The sequence below is a fragment of the Ovis canadensis genome, chromosome 9 (genome assembly GCF_042477335.2).
Source record: "Ovis canadensis isolate MfBH-ARS-UI-01 breed Bighorn chromosome 9, ARS-UI_OviCan_v2, whole genome shotgun sequence".
NCBI classification, from domain to species: Eukaryota; Metazoa; Chordata; class Mammalia; order Artiodactyla; family Bovidae; genus Ovis; species Ovis canadensis.
The window spans coordinates 89,362,612-89,386,501 of NC_091253.1; the positions used below are offsets into that span (position 1 = coordinate 89,362,612).

Below are 23,890 nucleotides of genomic sequence, written 5' to 3' on the forward strand. Positions count from 1 at the left end.
CCATCGCCAACTCCCGGAGTATACTCAAACTCATGTCCATTGAGTCGGTGATGCCATCCAACCATCTCATCCTCTGTCGCCCCCTTCTCCTCCTGCCTTCAATCCTTCCCAGCATCAGGGTCTTTTCAAATGAGTCAGCTGTTCGCATCAGGTGGCCAAAGTATTGGAGTTTCAGCTTCACCATCAGTCATTCCAATAAATATTCAGGACTTTTTACGTTACGTTAAAATATATCTATAGTGGGACCCAGAGAAAGTGATATTAACAAACACTTTATTTCTTGGTCGGCTTGCCTTTAAAATGTTCAGGATGAACATCCATCATGGGACACAGGTACTATCTTTGGTCCGGGGAAGAGCCCACAGGTTGAGCGACAGCTAAGTTTATGAGCCACAGCTCCTGAGCCTACGCACCTCAGCTACTGAAGCCAGCGCGCCCTGGAGCCTGAGCTCCGTAACTACAGAAGCAATGAGAAGCCCACGGACCACAACTAGAGAAAGCCACATGCAGCAGCGAAGACCCAGTACAGCCATAAATAATAAATAAAGATAATTTTTGAAGCTTTTTCTAAAAGGTAGTAAATACCACTGAAATCTTCAGCAGACAATATTTCATAAAACTTCCCTTAATCCTTTTTATTTGTGGGTGGGGAGACTTCTATTTTTTTTTAAAGGGACTCATTAGACATATCTCTCGAAAACCCAGTATCCATTTCTGTCCCAAATCTGCTTGATTCCTGAATTCAGATGGAGAGAAGCAGGATGGCCAAGACAGACTTGTATCATTAACTAACCAATGAGAGTTCCCATTCATATAACTTGCATCATGAGCAAATGAGAAACTTCTGGTGGGAAGACCTGGCAGAGCAGCATCTCCCATCTGAAAGGCTGTCCACACCCTGCCTCGTCACCGGGGCCATCTAAAATAGCTGGCCCTTTCCATCTTCCTTAAAAACTGCTTTCACCCTCTCACCCCTGTTAATTCTTCAGTGCCTCTCACTATCTACAGAATAAAATCCATACTCCTTACTTTGGAATTTCAGTCTTTTACAATCTAATATAGTCAGGAAAACACTAGGTAATAAGACTTACCGACGTATTACGAGTTAGTCCCTATTTTGCCCCGGACTTATGGACCAAGGCATAGAATCTGACAGCTGGAAATAAACTATTCATCTAAAGGGAGCATATCATCACCTATCGAGCCTGACCCCAGGGATGCTTTGAGGTCTAAACAGGAACAAATGTGAAAGTCCACTGAAAACCCTCTATCAATCACTCTACAAATGCAAGATGTCGGCTTTACTGTCCAGTATCACTATCCAGACAGAAGTCAATAGTTATTGCACCAGGACTTCTAAGGATACAAAAAGAACCCACCAGGCTTGGGTACACAAGCAAGCTGTGACTTTCAAAGTGAACTAGTTGCTTATTTGACAGGCCAGGTCATAAAGCCAATGAGACCAGCTACTCTGAGCTCTTTCATCCTTTATAACCTGATATATGGCCAACTCCCCAAAGAATAGCGTCTGGCACAAAGAGGTATTCAGTATGTATTTGCTGAAGACTAACCTAAAATACACTTCGAAAATGATGAAAAGGATGGTATGCACAAAGGGGGACCCATTCTAGGTGTCAATGACAGATTCTTCCATCTATCAGCACCACTTTTTAAAACATACTAAGAAAATCATCAGATAAAATGCAGGAAATTACAAAGGAAAAAGTATGCTTGAGGGTGTCAGGAGCAATGCAAGTCCCGATGGCAAAATATATTCCATAAGAAATGCAGGCTTTACGTTAAAAAGAATGAAATAATGCCATTTGCAGCAACATGGATGGCCCTAGAGATCGTCACACTGGGTGAAGCTAAGACAGAAAAGGAGAAATATCATATGACATCCCTTATATGTGGAATCTAAAAAGAAAGGTTTTGTAACTTACTTACAAAACAGAAAGAAACTCACAGACTTAGAGAAGGAACCTGTGGTTGCTCGGGGGAAGGACCGGGGGAAGGAACAGTTAGGGAGTTTGGGACAGACAAGCACACACTGCTATATTTAAAATGGATAACCAACAATGACTTATTGTAGAGCACAGGGAACTCTGCTCGATGTCATGTGTTGGCTTGAATGGCTGGGGACTTTGGGGGAGAATGGATACATGTATATGTACGGCTGAGTCCCTTTGTTGTCCACCTGAACTGTCACAACATTTTTTATTTATCAGCTATACTCCAATACAACAAAAATGTTTGTTTTTTTTTTTAATGTGGCCTTTAGCATAAGGAATACAGCAGGGATTTTTTTTGTTTATTATTGTTCTCCAAACATTCTTTCTTTCTCCTCCCAGGAACAGCCTCCGGATGTCTCAACCCTCTGTTCTCACAACGATATTTTAAATTAATCCCACTCCACCACCCCCTCACTCACAGCCCTCCAACCAATAGTTCAAGGGAGGCATATCCCAGACCTAAATTCATCAGTATATTCTAGTCACATAACCATGGCCTGTTTGATTCAGGATTGTACAGATAAATTTATCAAATCTGAATGAATTTCAGGACTCACAGCTTAAGTACTGGCTGGCATATTCAGCAGCCATTTGTATCCTAAAAGAAGGTAACCTGAAAGGGGAGGGGTTGGGAGAGAGGAGGGAAAGGGATGCGGTGAAATCCACCGCATTGCTCAACTGTGTAAGCCGACTTCAGCGGATGAGAAACACAAGGGTCATGAAACACACATCTCCCGGAGGAGACAGTGAGCCCACACTTTTTAGGAGTAGGATGACAAGCTCGTGTTTGTGTTTGAGAAAAATACCTCTGGAAATCGCATATGCAATAGAATGAAAAAAAATGGATCATTGATGGCAAGGCTAGAAGCAGAGAGGCCAGTTATGATTCTATTATAATAGTTAAGCGAGAGTTAATGAGAGCCTAAATGAGAGAAGTGGTGGCAGGAGTAAGAACAGGACAGAATAAGGCACTCAGGAGGCTGGGGGGAAAATCAATATAACGTGGAGATGGGATAAAGGAATGAGATCCAGATGGCAAGGGGGACAGAGGCAGCTATCCGAGGAATCTGAGACAGGGGTCGAAGAAGACTAGTGGGGCAAATCTGAGTATGGGCAAATTTGGGGAAGTTAACGGATTCAGGCTTAGATTATTAAGTCGCGTGGAAGAGAGGAAATCCTAGAAGCCCACATAGCAAGCATTCTGCGTCAAGCACTCCTTTCAAATCATGATCCCTCCGGAAACCAAGACAAATCCATCCTCATTCGGCGAGGATAGATACGCACCTTACTTGTTTTTCTTAAAAACCTTTGTAGCTATTAAAGGTTATGAGAGAAACCAACTTTTTTCTTAGGTTTAATGATTAAACTGCCTTTCTAAGTAAACACAAGCCTCCACCTCACATCGTAGTACACAAAACACCAAAGCTCTACAAAAAAACTTAGAACTAAACCAGATGTAAACATAAAAGCCAAAGCCATAAAGCTTCCAAAGAAAATAGAGTTGTCTTTACAATCTCAGCGTAGGCAAAGCAAGTACTAACACAGAAAGTACTAACCATAAAAGAAAAAAGGCAAATTGAACTTAACTGAAATTAAAAGCTCCAGTTCATCGAAATAGACTATTAAGAAAATCAGTGGGCAAGCCACACTGAGAGAAAATATTCACAAAGAATATATTTAACAAAGGACTATATTATTATTAACCAAAATATAGAGTTCTCACAAATCTGAAGGATTAAAAAAAAAAAAGGTAAAACTCAGTTTTTTAAAAACTGTGCAGTCAACGCAAAGGAGGATATATAGTTGGCCAAGAAGCATAGATAAAGTGTTTCAGGTCATCAGCCACGTAGAGGAATTCAAACCCAAGTCACCAACAGCCACCACTACGCACCCAGTGAACTTTATACCCTGTTGACTGCAGTGTAAAAATGGCAATTTGGAAAATACCTGGCAGCTTCTTATCAAGTTAAAACACACGATGACCAAGAACCCCACTGCAAGGTATCTGAGAAATAAAACCAGATGTCCACAAAGTCTTTTTTTTGCAAAACTGTTCAGAGCAGATTTATCCATAATAGCCCCAAACTGGAAAAACCCAAATGCCCATCAGCTGGCAAATGGATAAACAAATTGTGGTATATTCTTACAACAAGTAATACTCAGCAATAATAAGGCACAAATATTGACACACTCCAAGACCATGAATGAATGTAAAATTCATTATGCTAAGTTAAAGAAACCCAATACAAAAAAAACACCTACAGTATAATTCCATTTATATGAATAGGCAAAATATCTATGGGGTGGGGTGTCTATGGAGGGGATATTCTGAGAAGAGGCACGAGGGAACTTTCTGGGAATGTTCTCTAAGGGTGTGGGTTACAAAGGTGCAAACACTGGTCTTGTCAATGAACTGTACGCTTAATATCTGTGATTTTTCACCATATGTAAAGTATGCCTCAATTTTTAAAGGGAAAAAAATAAAAGTAAATGAAAAGTGATCGCTAATACAAATACCTGAAATCAATATGCTTTTTTTAAAAACTGGACTGAAGGAACCTTTATCATTTCAAGGCAAAAACAAAACACACAACTTTTAAAAGGTAGAACTGGAAACAGCACAGACCAATACATCACTCAGACCACAAGCTGCAAATCACTTAAGCTCTTCGCCTTGGTTTTTCCTCTATAAAATGGGAATTAAAAAAAATCTACCAGGAATATGTAAAAATTAAGCTTATGCAAAGCATTGTAGAGAAAAATGTTGCCTGCCACTCCAGTTCTATCAGGATCAAGCCAGCCGTTAGCCACGGCAGTCACCCAGGACTCTGGGACTGAGGGGAATTCAGGCTAGAGACAGACAGATCCCCAAGATAATGCAGATCCATACCTGAGAAATTTCAACTTTCCCAGATTCTTGCATCTTCCCATACTTAGAAAATGATACATAAACTCATTAACCTGATTTGCCTGTTCGTGATTAACACTCATCTTAGGACTTCAACTACAGGTTTTCTCACAGCAAAAAATTCATATATCCTGGCTCCTCCCTCACATCTTCACAACAGTTTCTCAGAGCTGTCGGAGAGGTTGTTCCCCTGGGCTATTTTACATAGAGTCAAGACACTGAATAAACTCAACTCACAGCCCTCCCATAGTTCACTCTGGTTTTTTTCATCAAGGAATCTAGGGAATTCCCTGGAGACCCAGTGATGAGGACTCCTCGATTTCACTGTGGAGAGCGGAGTTTGACCCCTTCTCAGGGAAGCCTCCGGGTGTATCCAAAAAAAGGATTGCTATCAATAGTACAGTGGGCTTCCCCAGCAGCTCAGTGGTAAAAGAATCCGCTGGCACCGCAGGAGACTCAGGTTCCATCCCTGGGTCGGAGAGGTCCCCTGGAGAAGGGAATGGCAACCCACTTCAATAATCCTGCCTGGAGAATTCCAAGGACAGAGGGACCTGGTAGGCTATGGTCCATGGGTTTGAAAAGAGTTGGGCACAACTGAAGCCACTGAGCACAAATAGTACCTGGCACACAGGAGCTTAGGAGATGGTTGTGGCAGAAAACAATTAGAAAACGCATAAAGAAGGTTCCCTTTACCTTTCTAGTGGACTCTTTTTTGAGTATCTATCTATACTCCTACCCTTTTTTTCTCCTGAAAACTCTACCTTTTTTGATCGTGACCTCATTCCATCCAGATGACTGGTGGAAAGAGAAAGAGATGCCTTGTTCTTCAGCTCCTTCATCTTAAAAATGTACGTGTAAATCAATGTTTTGGATAACCAAATTATATATGTAAAAGGATGAGGGAAACTCACTAGTTTAAAAAAAGTTTAAATTGTTTTGAGAAAAGCTAAAGACTTACAAAGATGACCAATAGCATATACCGTCCGTGAGGTGTATGGGGGTCTGTGTGGGGTCGCACAGAGTCGGACACGACTGAAGCTACTTAGCAGCAGCAGCAGCGTACATTGTGTGTATGCTAAGTCGTTTCAGTCGTTTCCAACAATCGGCGACCCTGGTGGACTGTAGCCGACCAGGCTCCTCTGACCAGGGCATTTCCCAGGCAAGAATTACTGGAGTGATTTGCCCTTTCTGCCGCCAGGGGATCTTTCCCATCCAGGGACCGAACCTGTTTCTCTTGTCTCCTGCATTGGAAAGCGGGTCCTTTACCACTAGCGCCACCTGGGAAGCCCCAAAGTATTCACATCTGCTTAAAAGCTTTCGAATTATTTTTCAAAAAGCCATCTTTCCAAATGCTAAAACCTGCATACCAATAACTCCTTTCCCCAAAGAGCACGCTCAAGCTGTGGACAAAGCCTGCAGAGTCCTCCCTTTTATCACACCAATGCGTCCTACTGGATTACCGCCAACAACGGGGCTCAAGTAGATTTATCTCTCCCGTACATCACGTAGTTCATTTGCCTAATGCAGTGCCCTAGATTTTACAAATTACAGTCATAGATGTACTCGCACCCTGCAGATTTCAACATCTTCAAGGAGGACACAAGACATGTGGATAAAATTGTCTGTCTTGATTATCAATAAAAGCACTATTTCAAGACCACCCACTATTCTTTCGCTGTAACTTTAAATTTCCGTTTTTCGTGTTTTTTTTTTTTTTTTTTTTGCTTTCAGCAAAACCAGGGTAGAGCCAATACCCAGATGTTCTCTCTGCATTGAAGCAGCACAGTAAGAACCCACATATACTAAAGATCTGTTTGAAAGCTTTTAAGGCCAAATATTTCTATTGTGTGGCCTGTGATAGGCACTGACTAAAGGAAACTTGAAACTATAAATAGCACAGAGAACACCATATTGGTGGAGAGGGGTGTTTTGCTTACAATGGCACCACAGACGAGTTCACAATTCGACTTACGTCCGTGTTATATCCAAACACTGAACTATGAACCGACCAAAACACTCTGATGACTAAGAAGATCAGAATGTACCACCAGTAAAAGTTCTATAAGCCATCTTACTACCACATCTAAGGAGTTTCTTCCTGGTGCAGAGGCATTCAGCGCCCAGAGGCTCGGGCTTAACTCTCCATCATGATCGAACAGAAACCACGATGCAGCGGAACCCGACTCCGGTGCTGGCGCAGTCTTGGCGTGGGGGGTTGGGGGTGACAATCAACCTGGAGCTGGTACAGGGCACGACTCCATCAGGTTGCCTCACTAGCGTCTGATAATCACTGCTTCCCAGACAAGTAAAAAGCTCCAACCTAGAAACAAACTAACAGACCAGATGGGCCTTCGGGGTCTGCTAAGAAGCTGGGGATCACCTGCAAATCTGGGGTTTTACGGGGAGGTACGTGGGTGTAAAATGGCTGTCCAGGGCCTACTGAAACGCAGTGAATCACAAGGCAAGCCCCTCCTAGGGTAAGGGCTTTACAACAAGCGTGTGGGTAGAGCACCCCCACCCCCAGCCATTCCCACTCGGGATGCGAAGGCACGCAGAAGACGAGCCAGCAAATCCGCGGGCACCTGCGGGTGGGGAGAGCGGGCACGCGTGGGACGGTGCAGGGGGCGGGCAGCAAGAGGTGCCGGCTCACCGCCTCGACGGCTCTCCCGACCCGTCGAAAGCACAAAGCCCAGCGAACGCAGAGAAGAAAGGAAAGGCGGGCACGTGCTCCGCAGGCAAGGATTGGGGTGCGGGGAGTTCGCTGACCACCAAAGCGCGCTTTCGCCGGAAACCGCGCAGCTCCGGGAGGCCCAGCCGGCTCCCGGCGGAGGGCTTTGGGGCGCCCCCTTTCCCAGAGCGACTCCAGCCCACGCGCACCGCCCCCCGAAACCATCCCCACCCAAACACTGGGCCCTGACCTCAGCCCCCGCCACAGGTTGGCTGAGCCGGGGGGTGGGGTAGGGTGGGGGTGCGCATCGTGGAGCCTCCCGCCCAGAGAATTAAGTTTCTAATAATATAACTTTAGGAGGATTAACGCCGGCTTCGCCCAACCCGGAGGGCCGCAGCCGGTACCCACAAGGGGGTGTGAAAAGTGAAGCGGGGTCCCGGGGCGCCCGCGCTCCTCCCGGGCAGGTGCGCGCCCCTTACCCCCACCCCGAGGCGGGGGGGTTCGCCCAGGCGGGTCGCACTCACCAGGTACCAGACGCCGAGCAGGATGGTGCCGGTGCGGACATGGCAGCAGAGGCAGCAGCTGTTGGAGTAGAACCGCGTCCAGGGGGCCACCATCTTCATCGCTCGGGCCGCGGGCGCAGTGGCGCGACTCTGCGCCCAAGTTCGCAAGAGCTTCGGCCGTCGGTCCTGCGCACCGTGCGGCTGTCGCCGGCCCCCCTCTCCCCGGCTACCCTCGCTCCCTCTTCCTGGCCCCCGTCCGCCGCCCACCGGCCCCGGGCCCCACGCCTCTCCGCGCAAAGAGCTAGCAGCTGGAACCTCGGCCGGACCCTGAGCTCCGAGGGCTGCGGGGAAAGGGGGCGGGGCCGGGGCGGGGAGAGGGGCGGGGTCGGGTCGGGGCACCCGCGAACCACGTGACGGGCGCCGGGGGCCCTGTGACGTCACCGCGGGCTCCAGCCGGCGGCCGGCGCCGCCTGCCCCGGGGAGCAGAAATCGATCAACGTCCTCACCCCTGGCAGTCCCCGAGTCTACCCCCGGTGGAGTTCCGGGCCTCCCGTCTTTCGTTTGGTCATTCGTGTAACTCCACCACCGGTTCGAGATTCTTTTACAGTCTCGTTGGTGGTGGGTTTTTTTTTTCTTCTTCCACTTGTATCTCGCAGATATTCTGTAGGTTCGGTGCCATTCCCGTTGTTATCTTGCAGGTTGGCTGGGGGAGGGAAACGGTAAGGGTTATTCCGGCCAACTGCAGTCCTTTGAACCGCTGCTAAAGCCGCCCAGAGCAGTCTGTCTCTGCTTCCCAGCTCAATCACTGTGGTAGTAATCTTTTCCCAGAAAATAGAATGTGTACTATACTTGCTGTGCTTCAGGTAGCGTTTTTAAATCGTGACTGCAGCTCTAAAGAAAGAGTCATTAAGCCAGGTACTGCCACAAGGTCTCTGTGTAAGAAGATAAGGTAAGGAGTCCTGGGGAAAAAAACAAGAGAAACAGGCATGGCTTTCTTTTAATAAGAGAAGCCTTTTTTGGCCTAAGCCATTTTGTGATCTAAGACTGACCCCAGTGCTTGTCCTTGAACAGGCCTCAACAAGCAAGAAAGACTCAAGAAAAAACTATTAAGGGGTAAGAGAAGTAACAATAGCAAAGATAACAAATCAGGTGTGAAGATTCCCTGGTGTGTTTCAGTGGTAACCATTAACCTTTCTCGCACTTTCTTGAACAGTTTTGCAGAATTTAAACCCCTTCCAGTGTGCAACCATCCTCTAAGGCAGGAGTCCCCAACACCCCCCACCCCTCATTAGGAACAGGACCATACAGCAGGAGGTGAGCAGTTGTCTTCCAGGAAACTGGTCCTTGGTGCCAAAAATGTTGGGGACCACTGCTCTAAGGGATGATGTTGTTGACCTTTGCTGACCCTCATGACTTTGATCAACTCAAGTTTGGACTCTGTGATCACCCACGCCCCTTCATGAATACGCATGTAACCTTAGCTGAAAACATCCCCCCTTTTGCTATTTAGAGAGACATTGTTTTGGGGAATATCCACCAGTGTTCTCCTTACTTGCTGCAAGTAATAAATCCTTTCTTCTCACAATCCTTGTTTTGGTTCTGTCTTTTGGCTCCATACCCACCAAGAGGTGAACCCAGTTTTTTTTGTAGCTCCTGTGAGACCCAACGCAGAGAGTTAAGAGATACTCCTAGGATTCCAGTTTGCGGTTATTTCCTCCCATCTAATGTTTGGTCTGGAAGTGATCTCGGAGAGAGAGTGATCCTGAAGAGAGATCTTAGTTTCCTCTCCAGGAACTAAATCTGGGAAGCCTGAATGAAAATCAGGAAACCTAGCCACCAGGCCACCAGGGGCTAGAGGCTAGAACCAAAGTGGCCCTAGCTCCTTCCCACATTTGAAAGCAAGAAAGTTTCAAAGAGGCAAAAACTATAAAAACAGGTACAAAGTTTACAGACCCAGCACAATGTATGGGAGAACACATAGTAGAAAAGCAGTTTATTTATTAAGTCAGAAGCAGAGCAGAGATACACACCAGAGAGAAAGGGTATGGCATCTTTTCTAAGGAGAAGGAGCGCAGTAAGTCCAAAGCCAGAGAGAAATACACACTCAAAGAGGAGTGTGGCCATCCTGAATGACGAGGACCAAACTACGTCAGAAACTAGGCAGAGATACACACTTGGAGAGGAATGCAAGCATCCTGAGTGAGGAGGGGCCCAGTAAAGAGGTGATTTAAATCACTTATATAGGACAGTCTTTCTAGGTCTTTGTTTTGTTGCTGTTTAGTCACTAACTCAGTCCAACTCTTTGGTAACCCCAGAGACTGTACCCTGCCCGGCTCCTCTGTCCATGGGATTTCCCAGGCAAGAATAGTAGAGTGGGTTGCCATTTCCTTCTCCCAAAGATCTTCCCCAGCCAGAGATTGAATCTTCATCTCTTCTGTTTCCTGCACTGGCAGGTGGATTCTTTACCGCTGAACCACCTGGGAAGCCGGGGGTCATTGTTTACCTTTGGTCAATTATCTTGTTTCTTTTTTCACATCTGACCACTCCTTGGACCATCCCCAAGATGCATTCACAACGTTTTGCTAAGATGGATCGGACCATAGAGGCCTGTGGGCACATGTCCACACTTACTCCCTCCCGTTTTGACCCTCCAGAAGACCTCCTGCACTTGTGCAGACAGGGAAGTCTTCCTTGACCTCAGGATTGGGCACCTTATCTCTTTTCTTTAGCAGAGCTCAGGTTTTGCCTCTAGCTTTGTTCTTGGAGAAGGAAATGGCAACCCACTCCAGTATTCTTATCTGGAAAATCACAAGGACAGAAGAGTCTGGCAGGCTGTGGGGTCCATGGGGTTGCAAAGAGTCGGACTTGACTGACTGACTAACAGTTGTTTGTGGAGGGTCTGGGTGAGAAAAAACTTGAATTTTACTCCACTTGACAAACACCAGGTGTCCAACCCATCTATCTCTTACCTCAGAAGAATCCTTCCTTGTCCTACGTTAGCTGCTGATCACTGTGTAAGGCAAGCATCTCAGACGAGTTAAGATTATTATACAGCACGTGTCAACCTCCTGCTCCTCCTTAGAAAGGATGCCATTTCATTTTGCATTTGGAAAAAGAGAAAGACTAGTTGGATCCATATTTCTTGAAGACAGATTATATAGAAAGGAAGACGAATATGAGATAAAGCTGCTTAAGTGCAAGAATAGTTTTACGAGGCTATAAAGTTGTCACATTCTTATTGTGTAGCGTAAACCTGGATCTCAAGGAACTCTAGAGTCATCCCCAAGATGTCAACCACGAGCCCCAATAAGAAATAATGAACATCAAAGCCAAGGAGGACTCTGCAAGGCCCTCTGTATACAAAAACCCCTCTACGGCTCCCATTTCTTGTTTGTAGAAAAAGGTTTTAGTCTCCTAAGCCTTCCCTGAGCTTCAAAGAAGAGGTAGGAGTGCTTGCCGACTAGAGAAGCGAGGGAATGCAGAAACAAAGAAAAAGCAGCTCAGCAAGAAAAGGCGGAACAGTCCAGTGTTCAAACTGAATCCGGCCTGCCCCCAAGGGAGATGCGCAACAATCTGACACGTACCTTTCAGTCGCTATGCAGAAACTAAGACACACCTCCCTACCCCAGGTGGACAATGATGAAGTAGACCCCAGATGATTAATATTCCTGAGACATCGCCCTCTAACCTCACCACCAACCAAACAGAAGGTCATACCCCCTGCAGTTCTCACCCCAAATGTCACCTTTAAAAATGCTTCCATGAGACCAACATGTACATACTGGTGTATATAAAATAGGTAACCAACAAGGGCCTAACGTATAACACCAAGAACTCTGCTCAATGATATAGGGCAGACTGAATGGGAGGGGTGTTTGGGGGAGAATGGATATACATATATGGTTGTGTCCTGATGTGCACCTGAAACTATCACAACATTGTTAATTGGCTATATTCCAATAAAAAATAAAAAGTTAAAAATAAAACATATATGGTTATAGTAGTATTCTTGGCAAGGCAGCAATGAGTGGTGGCATGAAGTGAGATCTTAATCACCTAACAAGAAGTCGAACCTGGGTAGCTTCAGTGTAAACCAGGAATCTTAGCTATCAGATCCGGGAGTGGGGGGGAGCGGGGATATAGGCTAGAAGCTATTTTTCCCTGGATATTTGCCCCCAAGTGAAAACTGAATTTCTCACAGAGGCAAAAACTGTAGATGTAGGTTGTTTGTTGTTCAGTCGCTCTGTTGTGTCGGACAATTTGTGACCCCACGGACTGCAGCACGCCAGGCTTCCCTGTCCTGCACTATCTCCCGGAGTTTGCTCAAACTCATGTCCATCGAGTCAGTGATGCCATCCAACCATCTCGTCCTCTGTCGTCCCCTTCTCCTCCTGCGCTTAATCTTTCCCAGCATCAGGGTCTTTTCCAATGAGTCGGCTCTTCACATCAGGAGGCACACAGTATTGGAGCTTCAGCGGCAGTCCTTCCAATGAATATTCAGGACTGATCTCCTTTAGGATTGACTTGTTTGATCTCCTTGCTGGCCAAGGGCCTCTCAAGAGGCTTCTCCAGCACCACAATGCAAGAGCATCCATTCTTCTGCACTCAGCCTTCTTTATGGTCCAACTCTCGAATCTGTACATGACTACTGGAAAAACCATAGTTTTGACTATATGAACCTTTGTCAGCAAAGTGATGTCTCTGCTTTTTAATATGCCATTTAGTCTGTCATAGCTTTTCTTCCAAGGAGCAAGTGTCTTCTACTTTCATGGCGGCAGTCACTGTCCGCAGTGATGTTGGAGTCCAAGAAAATAAAATCTGTCACTGCTTCTACTTTTTTCCCTTCTATTTACCATGAAATGATGGGGCCGGATGCCATGATCTTCATTTTCTGAATGCTGAGTTTAAAGTTCACTTGTTCACTCTCTTCTTTCACCTTCATTAAAAGGCTTTTTAGTTCTTCTTTGCTTTCTGCCATTAGTGCGGTATCATCTGTATATCTGAGGTTGTTGATAATTCTCCAATCTTGATTCTAGCTTGGGATTCATCCAGCCAGGCATTTCACATGATGTATTCTGCATATAAGTTAAATAAGCAGGGTGACAATATGCAGCCTTGACGTACTCCTTTTCCTATTTGGAACCAGTCTGTTGTTCCATGTCCAGTTCTAACGGTTGCTTCCTGGCCTGTGAAGAATCTAGGCTACTCCATTTTGTTAACAGAAAAACTCCATTTTGTAAGGTTCTGGGAAAAGAGCCTTTGGAAATCCCCTGACCTCACCCCACCACCCATGAGCCAATTGGACCCCAGACCAGAATCTCCTGACTTAACGTTTAGGAACTTGTGGTCTACCTAGGAAATAGGGACCAATCAAAAACCAACACACACACACAAAAACAAACAAACAAACAAAACCAACACAAAACCCTTCGAAAGAAAGTGACCAATCAGACGTCCCCCTACCTAGAAATTCTTTTTTTTCATGAACACTCCCTATATAAGCAATGTAACCCCAGACCCGGGGCTTCTCCCTATAGCCGCTGTGTCGGTAATTGTGGGAGCCCCCGCTCGAGCTTGGTAATAAAAACTCTCTTGCTTTCGCATGGGATATCGGCTCCCTGGTGGTCATTGGGAGATTTCTCGACTTGGGCATAACACCTGCATACAGGTTTCTCAGGAGGCAGGTCAGGTGGTCTGGTATTCCAATCTCTTTAAGAATTCTCCACAGTTTGTTGTGATCCACACAAAGTCTTTAGCATAATCAATGAAACAGAAGTAGATGTTTTTGGAGAATACCCTTGCTTTTTCTTTTGTTTTTAAAACTTTCTCTTTTTTGGCTGAGCTGCGTCTTAGTTTTGGCATGTGGGATCTTAGCTGTGTCATGCGGGATCTAGTTCCCTTACCAGGGATCGAACCCAGGCCCCCTGCATTGGGAGCAAAGAGTCTTAGCCACTGGACCACCAGGGAAGTCCCTCTCCTGCTTTTTTGATGATCCAATGAATGTCGGCAGTTATGTTACTGGACCAAATTTTGGGTCAGCTCACTTGCTGCACAGTAAAGCCGATATACTGATAGTGGGTTGTGGTGAGAGTACTTTAACAGGATTTATTACAGGCAGCAAGGAAAGAATGCAGGCAGCTCATGTTCAAAAGGCCTAAACTCCCCTGTGGCTTTCAGGGAAGGGTTATTTATTTATTTTTAGTTATGTTGACTTAAACAATACAACCTAAAAGTTGAGAGTTATAGTTCATCGATGGGAATTTTTAGGACTTCAAGCCTGAGAAACACCATCTCAAGTAACCTTGAACAACTTGCTGCTAGGAGGCAAAGGGGACGAGCCAGGTTACATTGTAATTTTGCAACAAAGGGCTGGTAGTCTGAACGTCAAAATTTTTTTGTAAATTAAAATTAGATATCCCAAGTTAAGGTACATTTCTGTATGTATGGGAAGATGGGAGAGTCTGAGCTCACTGAAACTATTCTTTTGATATGTACCTCAGCTATCCGAGGCCAATTTCTTGCATATATTCAGATCCTGAGTTCCTCTGGGCTCACTGTAGGGAGTAGCTGTAGTCTGATGGCTATTAGATGGCAGGTATTCATCCTGAGTTCCCTCAGGGCTCACCAGCTCACTTTGGAGGGCTGCAATTGCTGATGATTGTGACATCCCTGTTTACTGATATAGCAGTAATTAACGCTTTCAAATTGTGGTGCTGGACAAGACTCTTGAGAGTCCCTTGGACAGCAAAGGAGATTAAACCAGTCAATCATAAAGGAAATTAACCCTGAATATTCATTGGAAGGACTGATGCTGAAGCTCCAATACTTTGGCGAGCTGATGTGACAAGCCAACTCTTTGGAAAAGACCCTGAGGCTGGGAAAGATTGAGGGCAGGAGGAGAAGGCGGCAACAGAGGATGAGTTGTTTGGATGGCATCATCAACTCCACGGACTTGAGTTTGAGCAAACTCTGGGAGATTGTGAAGGACAGGGGAGCTTGGCATGTGAAGGACAGGGGAGCAAGTGTCCATGGGGTCACCAAGAGTCAGACATGACATAGCTACTGAACAACAACAAGAACATAATTGTGGGAGTTAATCAGGGGTACCAAACAAGAAATTTCAGTTTGTGCTTTGTTTTTCACCTCAAATTCCTGTTTTCTTTCACATTAGAGATAATTTTCTCTCCGCAATCTTCCATCAATATTTAATGATGCTCAAAACCACTTTTAACCAGTGCTAGGACAAGCATTAGCGCTTTGAGAAGAAACAGAAATAAAGAATAAGAATGGGGAGTGCTGCATTTCAAATTCAGACTCCGGGCACATTCCCACAGTTATCTCCTGCTCTGCCCTCTCCACCAGAATTTCATGTTCGTTAAGCAAGTGACTCATTGATTCAAAGGAATTTTGTACTTCTGAGAGCTTAATCTTCAAATATTCAAAATTTACAGACACTAGCCAAATTGCTTTTGATAAGAAGAGAGACAGAGTAGAGGACTCAGCTGGAGAAAGGAACCAGGAAGAGAGAAACAACACATCTGCAAGTGAAGTTTATTAAATAAAATTTAATGTCAAGGAATTCTTTGGTCCCATGGTTAGGACTCTGCACTTTCACCATCAAGTTCAAATTTTCCATCTCTCGTAGGGGGCCTAAAATACTGCAAGCCGAGCTGCACCATCAAAAATTAAAAACAACAATAGCAGAACACTTAAGCTTTTCCGGTAAGCAGCCTGAAGTGACCTCTAAAAATTGATCCAGAAACCCCACAAAGTCATGCAAATCTTCGCGTTGACTTTAAGAACACTTGTGAAACCCGCCCCCCAATCTGGCCATTAAGGGTTTGCACATCTTCTGAAGGATATCCCTTTAAAGAAGCAGTGTGTCCATTCCGTTGTTATGGTGGAGCTGGTAGGCGTGCACGGGCCAAGGAGTGGTGCTGGTCGCAGGCTGGTGGCCCCAAAAGAGTGCTGAGATTTTTCCTGCCCTTGCTCTAAAATGCAGAGGGTAATGTTGAACTTCAGGATGAGACGTAGATTCTCTGGTCATTGAGCACATCCAGGTGAACAAAGCCCCGAAGACGTGGCACAAGTTTACAGAGAAGAAACGGAAATATTATTCTTATTCTTTATTCTCTTATTCTTTATCTCCGTTTCTTCTTATGGTCAGATCAACCCATCCATGAGCTCTCCCTGGCACAGTGAGGCGATCCTTACTGAGAAAGATCACATTGTTCCTAAACCAGAAAGAGGACCTGGCTGCACAGAAGGGAAAGGTATCCTAGAAGAAACCGAAGAACCGAAAGCTTATGAAATGCAGCAAAAAATAAATGCAAATAAAATTAAAACAAACACACAAACAAACGCTGTCAGTGCCTTTGGAATTGTATTTATTTGGATGCAAGAGAATATGTGGGTTGGCCACAAAAAGAGGAACAGTGGTTTCTCCAAGTAATTAGTCACAGCTCGGTCACTTATTTTTCAAACAGTAGCATACGTAGCTGGAACACTGACTGCAGTCATACAGTGCCATTTAGACAAGTCACCTTGATTCCATCCCTAGTGTAACCAAAAGTACTCTGCTCAGAAGCTAATAAAGAGGCAAGGTGAGTGGAAAGGAAAGTTTGCCACCCCCCCAGCAGTGGGGGTGGCACAATGGATGTGAAGAAGGGGGATTGGTTATGCAGAGGGCTGATCAGCGTTACCTAGTTGTTTTAAGTACAGTTAGTCTTCCGTCCCAGGGTCGGTTTGTTCCCACTTCTTTGAGGCCAGTTTTCGGAATTGTGACAGCTGACGTCATGGCTGCAGGCTGGTCATCATGTAGTTAACTTCATCCACCTGGTGGGGGTTTCAGTATCTATAAGACAGCTCACCGGATATGGCTCAGAAGATTATAGCCCTTGAGGAGGAACCAAAAGGTCCTTGACTTTGCTTAGCGACTAAACTATTATTGTTTTGTCTAGTTTGATGGTGTTCCTTGGTTTCTGCATTTCCTCACTTCTGTGATTAAACTTGTTTTTTGACTAAAGTTTTTCTCAGACAAATGGCAGTCTGAGAACATGGGGGAGGGGGCTGGGGAGCCACAGGACCCTGCTCCGTTTTACCAGGAGCCTCAGCTTGCTTCTTTTCTGCGAGGGTGAAGGACGACAGCCGCCACGGCCTTGGTCAGGTTGCCCTGCGATTCGCCTGTCATCCCTCCTCTCCATCCTTCACTGACCCCATGGTGTCTTCACTGTGTTTGCTCAGTCGTGTCCAACTCTGCGGTCCCAAGGACTGTAGCCTGCCACGCTCCTCTGTCCATGGAATTCTCCAGGCCAGCATAGAAGTGTGTTGCCTTCTCTTCCTCCAGGGAATCTCCCCACCCAGGGATCGAACCCGGGTCTCCTGCATCTCCTGCACTGGCAGGCAGACTTGTTACCACTGTGCCGCCTGCCTTCATTTCCAGAGTTTAAGCCCTTCTTACCTCTTGGACATCAGAACTTGCAGCCTCTTCGTCACAGGACCTTTCCCTTGTCGTCTTCTCCAGTTTTTCTCTCCCTAGATCCTCCCCTGCCCCCTTCTTCCAAGTTCAGGTATTTTCCAATGAGTAGAGGGAATTTTTTCTTTCTGTCAGATAATGCCACTCTCTTTCTTTTGTCAAATTTCTTCTTTTCTAGAACAAATTACGTTTCAATCTATCCGTTTGAGATCCAAATTACCCAGTGTTACTCTGAGTGGTGACTGTGCGTAAGACATAAAGGTTACAAACGTTAGAACATTCTGCTCCTGCTCCCAAAGTTTATTGTGTAGCCTGGTGCACAAGTCACTGTGATGCTATTCAGAATGTGTGCCAAGTATCCTTACAGGCACAAACAAAATGCACTGGGAAAGCAGAGGGATTAATTACATTAAAACTGTAGGGAATTAGCATTCCAGTTGGGCCTTGTAAAGGGTGAATAGAATGCAGACCAGAAAAGGTGAAGGAAGAGACATTAAAAAAATATAAAACTTTGTTGAAGTTTACTTGATTTCCAATGTTGTGTTAATTTTTGCTGTACAACAAAGAGTGTCTGTTCTACATACATCTATTTTTTTTTCATACTGTTATTACTATTTTGGCTGTGTTGTGTAGCTTATGGGATCTTAGTTCTCCAACCAAAGACTGAACCCAGACCCATGGAGTGGACTCGCTGAGTCCGAATCCTTGGATCTCCAGGGATTCCCTCTTCTTCTTTTCCATTATGATTCATCACAGGATACTGAATATAATTCCCTGTGCTATGCATTAGGACCTTGTTTATCCATTCTCTGTAATAGCTTGCAAGACACACTTGATCTGGGAGTTGTATAGAGCCAGACAGTCCTCTGGGGGAGGGAAGGTCTCACTTGAACTACCTCCATGACCTCAGCAAGCAGCTGTCCCAGGAGTGACCTCAGGAGCCCTCTCAAAGCTGAAAAGTTCAGGGCTTCCCTGGTGACTCAGTGGTAAAGAATCCACCTGCCAATACAGGAGACCAGGAGATGCGGGTCTGATCCCTGGTGTGGGACGATCCCACATCTGATAGCAACTAAGCCCATGGACCCCAACTACTGAGCCTGTGCTCTGTCTAGAGCCTGGGAGTTACAACTACTGAGCCCTCGCGCAGCAGCTACTGAGGCCTGAGCGCCCTAGAGCCCTTGTTTTGCAACAAGAGAAGCCACTGCGATAAGAAGCCCTCATGCTGCAACGGGAGAGCAGCCACTGCTCACCGCCAAGCACACAGCAATGAGGACCCAGTGGAGACAAAGATGAATGAATAAAATTTAAAAATTTAAAAGCCAAGAAATTCCAAGAGCTACTACCTAACTCCTGGAAATGTGAAAGGGGGCTCAATGCCTTCCCTAGACGTGTTGGAAAGGGGGGCCACATGCCTATGCCAGAGGGCGCTGTGGAATGTCTATAAGGAACTCAGCATTTAATGAGGGAGACAGTGAAATAGAAAACATAATAATAGCAAGATAAGTGCTTAGACATCTTTAGCACAGGGTGCTATGAGAACCTCAGATCTCAGCTTTGGAAAGGTCAGAGAGGACTTCCCAGAGGTGATGACAGCTAAATTCCAAATCATAGGATAAGTTGGGGTTGGCCAAGGAGAGAGACAGAGGACAACTTGGGCAGGATGGGAGCAGGATACCCAAGAGTGTAGGGGCTGGTGAGCCCCAAGGTTAGAAACAGAAAGTAGTACAAAAGCTGGGACTTAACATTTGGAAGGAAAAGGGGCAGATGAGAGGGTGATGGGGCTAAGGAAGTCTATGGGTGTCAGTGTAGCTAGGGGATGTAATAGAAGAGGAAAAGCTTCTCGTGCCATGCCCCTCAGATTATTTTTCCTGAGGGAACTTCTGAACCACTGAGGTTTTCGTAAATATTAAACGCATGTGACTTGAAAAATTGATGCCATGAGCCTAAGGGACATACAAATGAGATAAGCAGGACCTACTATCTGACTTGTGGGTCGGGTGCAGACTGAAACTGTGAGGTCTCTGGTGTATAAAGGTTGTTAGGAATTTGAAGATGACAACAATGGAACATTAACCCAAGCATGGGCCCTTTGAAGTGGGGGGACCCTGTAGTACTGCCCAGGTCGTGGGCCCTTGAAGCTGCCCCTAGGGACAGGTCCCGTATTTCTCTCAGAAATTAAAAACAAAACTAAACAACAGTTGAAAAAAAAAGTGAGAGCTGTCTCTCGTTCTGTCAAATAACAAAGAATTGCTTCATGGAGGCTGTGATCAATGCCAATTTTATAGGAGTGTGTGGAAGCAAATAAGTCAGATGCCAGATGATTCATTAAAGAATCTGGATCTTGTCCCAGTCAGGGGTCGGGACTGTGAAGGTCAGAGCGTGGAACTGGCTCCAGCCCTGAACTGCAGCCAAGGCGGAAGTCAAAAAGCACAATTGATATGCTCTGAGATCCATGTAATGAATCATATATTTATTAAAGCACACATTTGGAGTTTGCTCAGGTTCTGGACTGGGGGTTGTGAGAGAGACAGCCTAAGACCCAACCTCTGCCTCCAAGAACCTCATGGAGTAAAGAAAGAGACAAGAGGGGCAGAGGGAGTCATCAGTGGTAGATACTGTGGCTAGCAACACAACAACATCCGGATGAATAGTGGTGTTAGCATGGCATACTCTTAAGTTTATCAATGTTTAAAGATTTCGAATGCCACCAAATGCAGCTGTACCCATCAGAGTTCAGTCAGGAAAACAGAAGCCGATCTCGACATTTTACACAAAGGGAATGCACTGCAGGGAACTGGTTCCTATAATAACATACTTCACCAAGGCCATCTTGACCCACTTTTGAAGACATGGCTGCAAACGCTCAGTTCAAATTTGCAGGCAGTTTGTTAAGCCCGCACCCAAACTGCTTGCCTTATCAGGCTCTAACATGCCTGTGCTATATGCACTTACCCAAGGCCAGAGGCCCCAGATACCCAACACCCAGGGTGGCGCTTTCTTCCTTGGGTTGGCAGTTATTCAAAATACCCAGTCCCCAGGAAGCCCTCAAAACCTTGCAAACCTTTGCCCTGCTTGCCATACAGAAGCGACAGTCCAACCTGCTGTGACCCTGTCCCCGGGTGGTCCTGTCTGGATGTCTTCTCTACTGTGGAGCCTTCAGTCACAGAGTTCTGCCTTCCCGCTCTCTGAGTGTTATTGTGTTATGTCCCACCAGTGAAAGACGACTTAAATCTTACACCACAGTTGCACCCAGATGAGAGGGCAGACAGGGGACACTGAGGCAACCCAGATATTGGCAAAAATAGGAAGGGCACTCCCATCTCCACCCGACTTGAGCGGTGACTGTGGTGGGAAGGGCGGAGCTGCATGGGGGCGCAGATCTCTGTAGACAGGCTGCTGCTGGTGGAAACGCCTCCTGAAGCACAGAGACAGGAGGAATGCCTTGGCCTCTCGCCTCCTCCCCTCCTCCAGGCTTCTGCCAGAGCTTTCCATTGGCTGAACTCCCAGAAACCAGCTGACAAGAAGTCTGGGAGACATACTTTCCTGCTTACCAAAACAGCAGGTGGTACTCTGTCTTCACAGCAGCATTATTCACAAAAAATGGGGATGTCCAGATGTCCAGATGAATGGATAAACACAATGTGAGATACATACAGATACATAATGGAATATTATTCAGCCTTAAAAAGTCAGGAAATCGTGTCACATGCTATAGTACAGGCGGACCCTGAAAACCTTACACTGAGCAAAACAGGCCAATCACAAAAAAACAAATTCTGTCTGCTTCCACCGACTCGAGGAATCCAATGTTGTCAACTTCATAGAAACAGAACATAGAACGGTGGTTGAGGGGAGGAGGATAAGCAGGGGATGTTTTTCATGGGTACAAGTTCATGGTTTGCAAGATGAAAAAGTTCTGTTTCATAATAATGTGACTATACTTAACATTGCTAAACTATACATTTAAAAATGGTTAAGACAGGACTTGCCTGGTGGTCCAGAGAGATTAAGAATCCGGCTGCCAACGCGGGGAACACAGGTTCAATCCCTGGTCTGAGAAGATCCCACATGCTGTGAGGCAGTTAAGCCTGTGAACCACAACTACTGAAGCCCACGAGCCCTAGGGCCCAAGCTCCACGAGAGAAGCCACTGTCAGGAGGAGCGCACGCACCGCAGACAAGAGCAGCCCTTGCTCGTCACAGCTAGAGAAAGCCCACATGCATCAGCAAAGACCTAGTACAGCCAAAAGTAAATGAATAAATAAAATTTTTAAAAATGGTGAAGATAGGGACTTCCCCATGGTCCAGAGGTTAAGAATCCGCCTTCCAAGCAGGGGACATGGGTTCAATCCCTGGTTGGGGAACTAAGAGCCTAGAGGCGACAGGGCAACTAAGCCCACTGGCCCCAGAGTCTGCATGCTGCAATTAAGACCGGATGCAGCCAAATAAATAAATAGAAATTAAAGAAAAAAAAAAGGTTAAGACAGTAGATTTTGTTATGTGATTTTTCCCATAATAGACTTTTTTTTTTTTTTCTAAGGAATGATATTCTGATACCTGCTACAGCAAGGAGGTACCTGGAAAAATGTTAGGCTAAATGAAATAAACCAGTCTTAAAAAGACAGATATGGTATGATTCCACTTCAATGAGGTATCAAGAGTAGGCACATTCTTAGAGATGGAGAGTAGAATAGAGCTTCTTACCAGAGGTTAGAAGGAGGTGGAGAGCTTGTGTTTCACAGGTACAGACTGTCTTTTTGGGATGACAAAAAATTCTGCAAACAGTCATAACAGTTATGCAACACTGTGAATGTATTTAATCCCACTGAATTGTACCAGAAAAAGGGTTAAAAAGCTAAATCTTATGTATATTTTACTACACACACAAAAGAGCAGCAGAGGGGAACCGAATTAATTGAGAGCAATGAGACATCTAACCCTGAATTGTTATCAAGTAATTTATCTTCTTTCATGATCTAGAGAAGCAGGATCTGGCAATGCCTTAGGTCCTGAAGTAGGAAGATCAGTTAATCTCCCTTTATTCAGTTTATAGAATTCTATAATAAAAATTAAAAAAAAAAGAATTCTATAATAAAAGGGCATGAGTTCAAGACATAATTTGCCAACAATTGTGTCTTTGGAAGACTCACTTAATCTTTCTGATTTTTACAAAATGTGAGTGATAATCCTACCTTTATGGTTATTGAGAGGTTATTACAGAATAAAGCATGTTCCATGCCTGGCACACGGTAAGCATAGTAAATGGTAGATTTAGATAAAACTAACATTATGTAGCAGCTGCTAGTGTTTTACATGTATTAGGGAAGTTCACAACAAACTATGAGTTAAGTATTAAAAGCCCCATTTTTTCAGATGAGAAAATTGAGGTTCCAAAGCTTTAAGCCGCGTGTCCTGTGTCTCGCAGCCAGGATTTGGATCCAGGGTGGCCTCACTGCAGAACTTGAGTACATTCAGCTCTCCATGCTGCCCCTTAGATCCTGTCCTCAGGGATTCACAACCAGAGGAACAGAGCACATGTGTAAAGCACTAAATAAAACCACCAGCCAACACAGGCAATTGCTCCTGAAAATGTACATATGAAACTAGCATGTTTAAAAGCTGATGCAGTCGTTTCTCTTACCGGAGAGTTAAGAATCTTTCTAATTACAACAAGAGCTTCGATGATATTGTCCCAGCTCTTTACAAGTTTCTTAATTAGTTTCCTTCACAAATGAGAAGAGCCAACTAGCCCACATTGACCAGGGACCCTCTGATTGAGAGATTCACAGCTCTGGCATACCCAAGGATTCCTCTCCAGTGTTTGAAGTTATGAGACCTGTGTTCCTTATGACTCATATCAGCACTTTAATTTTCCATTTTCCATCCATGGTTATAAATTAATAAGGGCTAAAATGCAATGAAATATTTAAATGCTTGTACAAAGGGTTCCTTAAGAGGGCAACTCTGCTAAAATTGGCAGCATCAGCAGGTGAGATCACAGGAAGGTTGTCAACTGAGATATGAAAGTTCAGATTCATTAGAAGAAATGTTTGCTAAGGGATGGTCGACTGTGTTACTGACGTGTACACCCAACAGTCTGGATCCCTTGCCATGGTGCCCCTCCCACCAGGAAAATTAGATACCCCTGCCCTCTAAACTCAGGAGTCCCCATGTGACTTGCTTTGGCCAATAAAATATGGTTAGAAGTCAAGTGGGTGGGATTTTTCAGACTTAGATGATGGCTACCAGGTTATTCCTCCTTTACCTGGAAACAGGGGCTTCCCTGGTGGCTCAGTGGTACAGAATCCACCTGCCAAGTCAGGAG

The 23,890-nt window shown here is 45.2% G+C and overlaps 1 protein-coding gene across 1 annotated transcript in view; it reads right to left on the reverse strand.

The window, feature by feature from the left end:
* LAPTM4B (lysosomal protein transmembrane 4 beta) overlaps positions 1-8,794 on the reverse strand; it is a 66,592-nt gene extending 57,798 nt beyond the window's left edge. Inside the window, exon 1 of the mRNA XM_069601159.1 lies at positions 8,113-8,794. Coding sequence (XP_069457260.1) covers positions 8,113-8,211 — 99 coding nt within the window. The 5' untranslated portion in view covers positions 8,212-8,794. The remainder of the gene's footprint in view (positions 1-8,112) is intronic.
* Between the last annotated feature and the right edge of the window lie 15,096 nt (positions 8,795-23,890).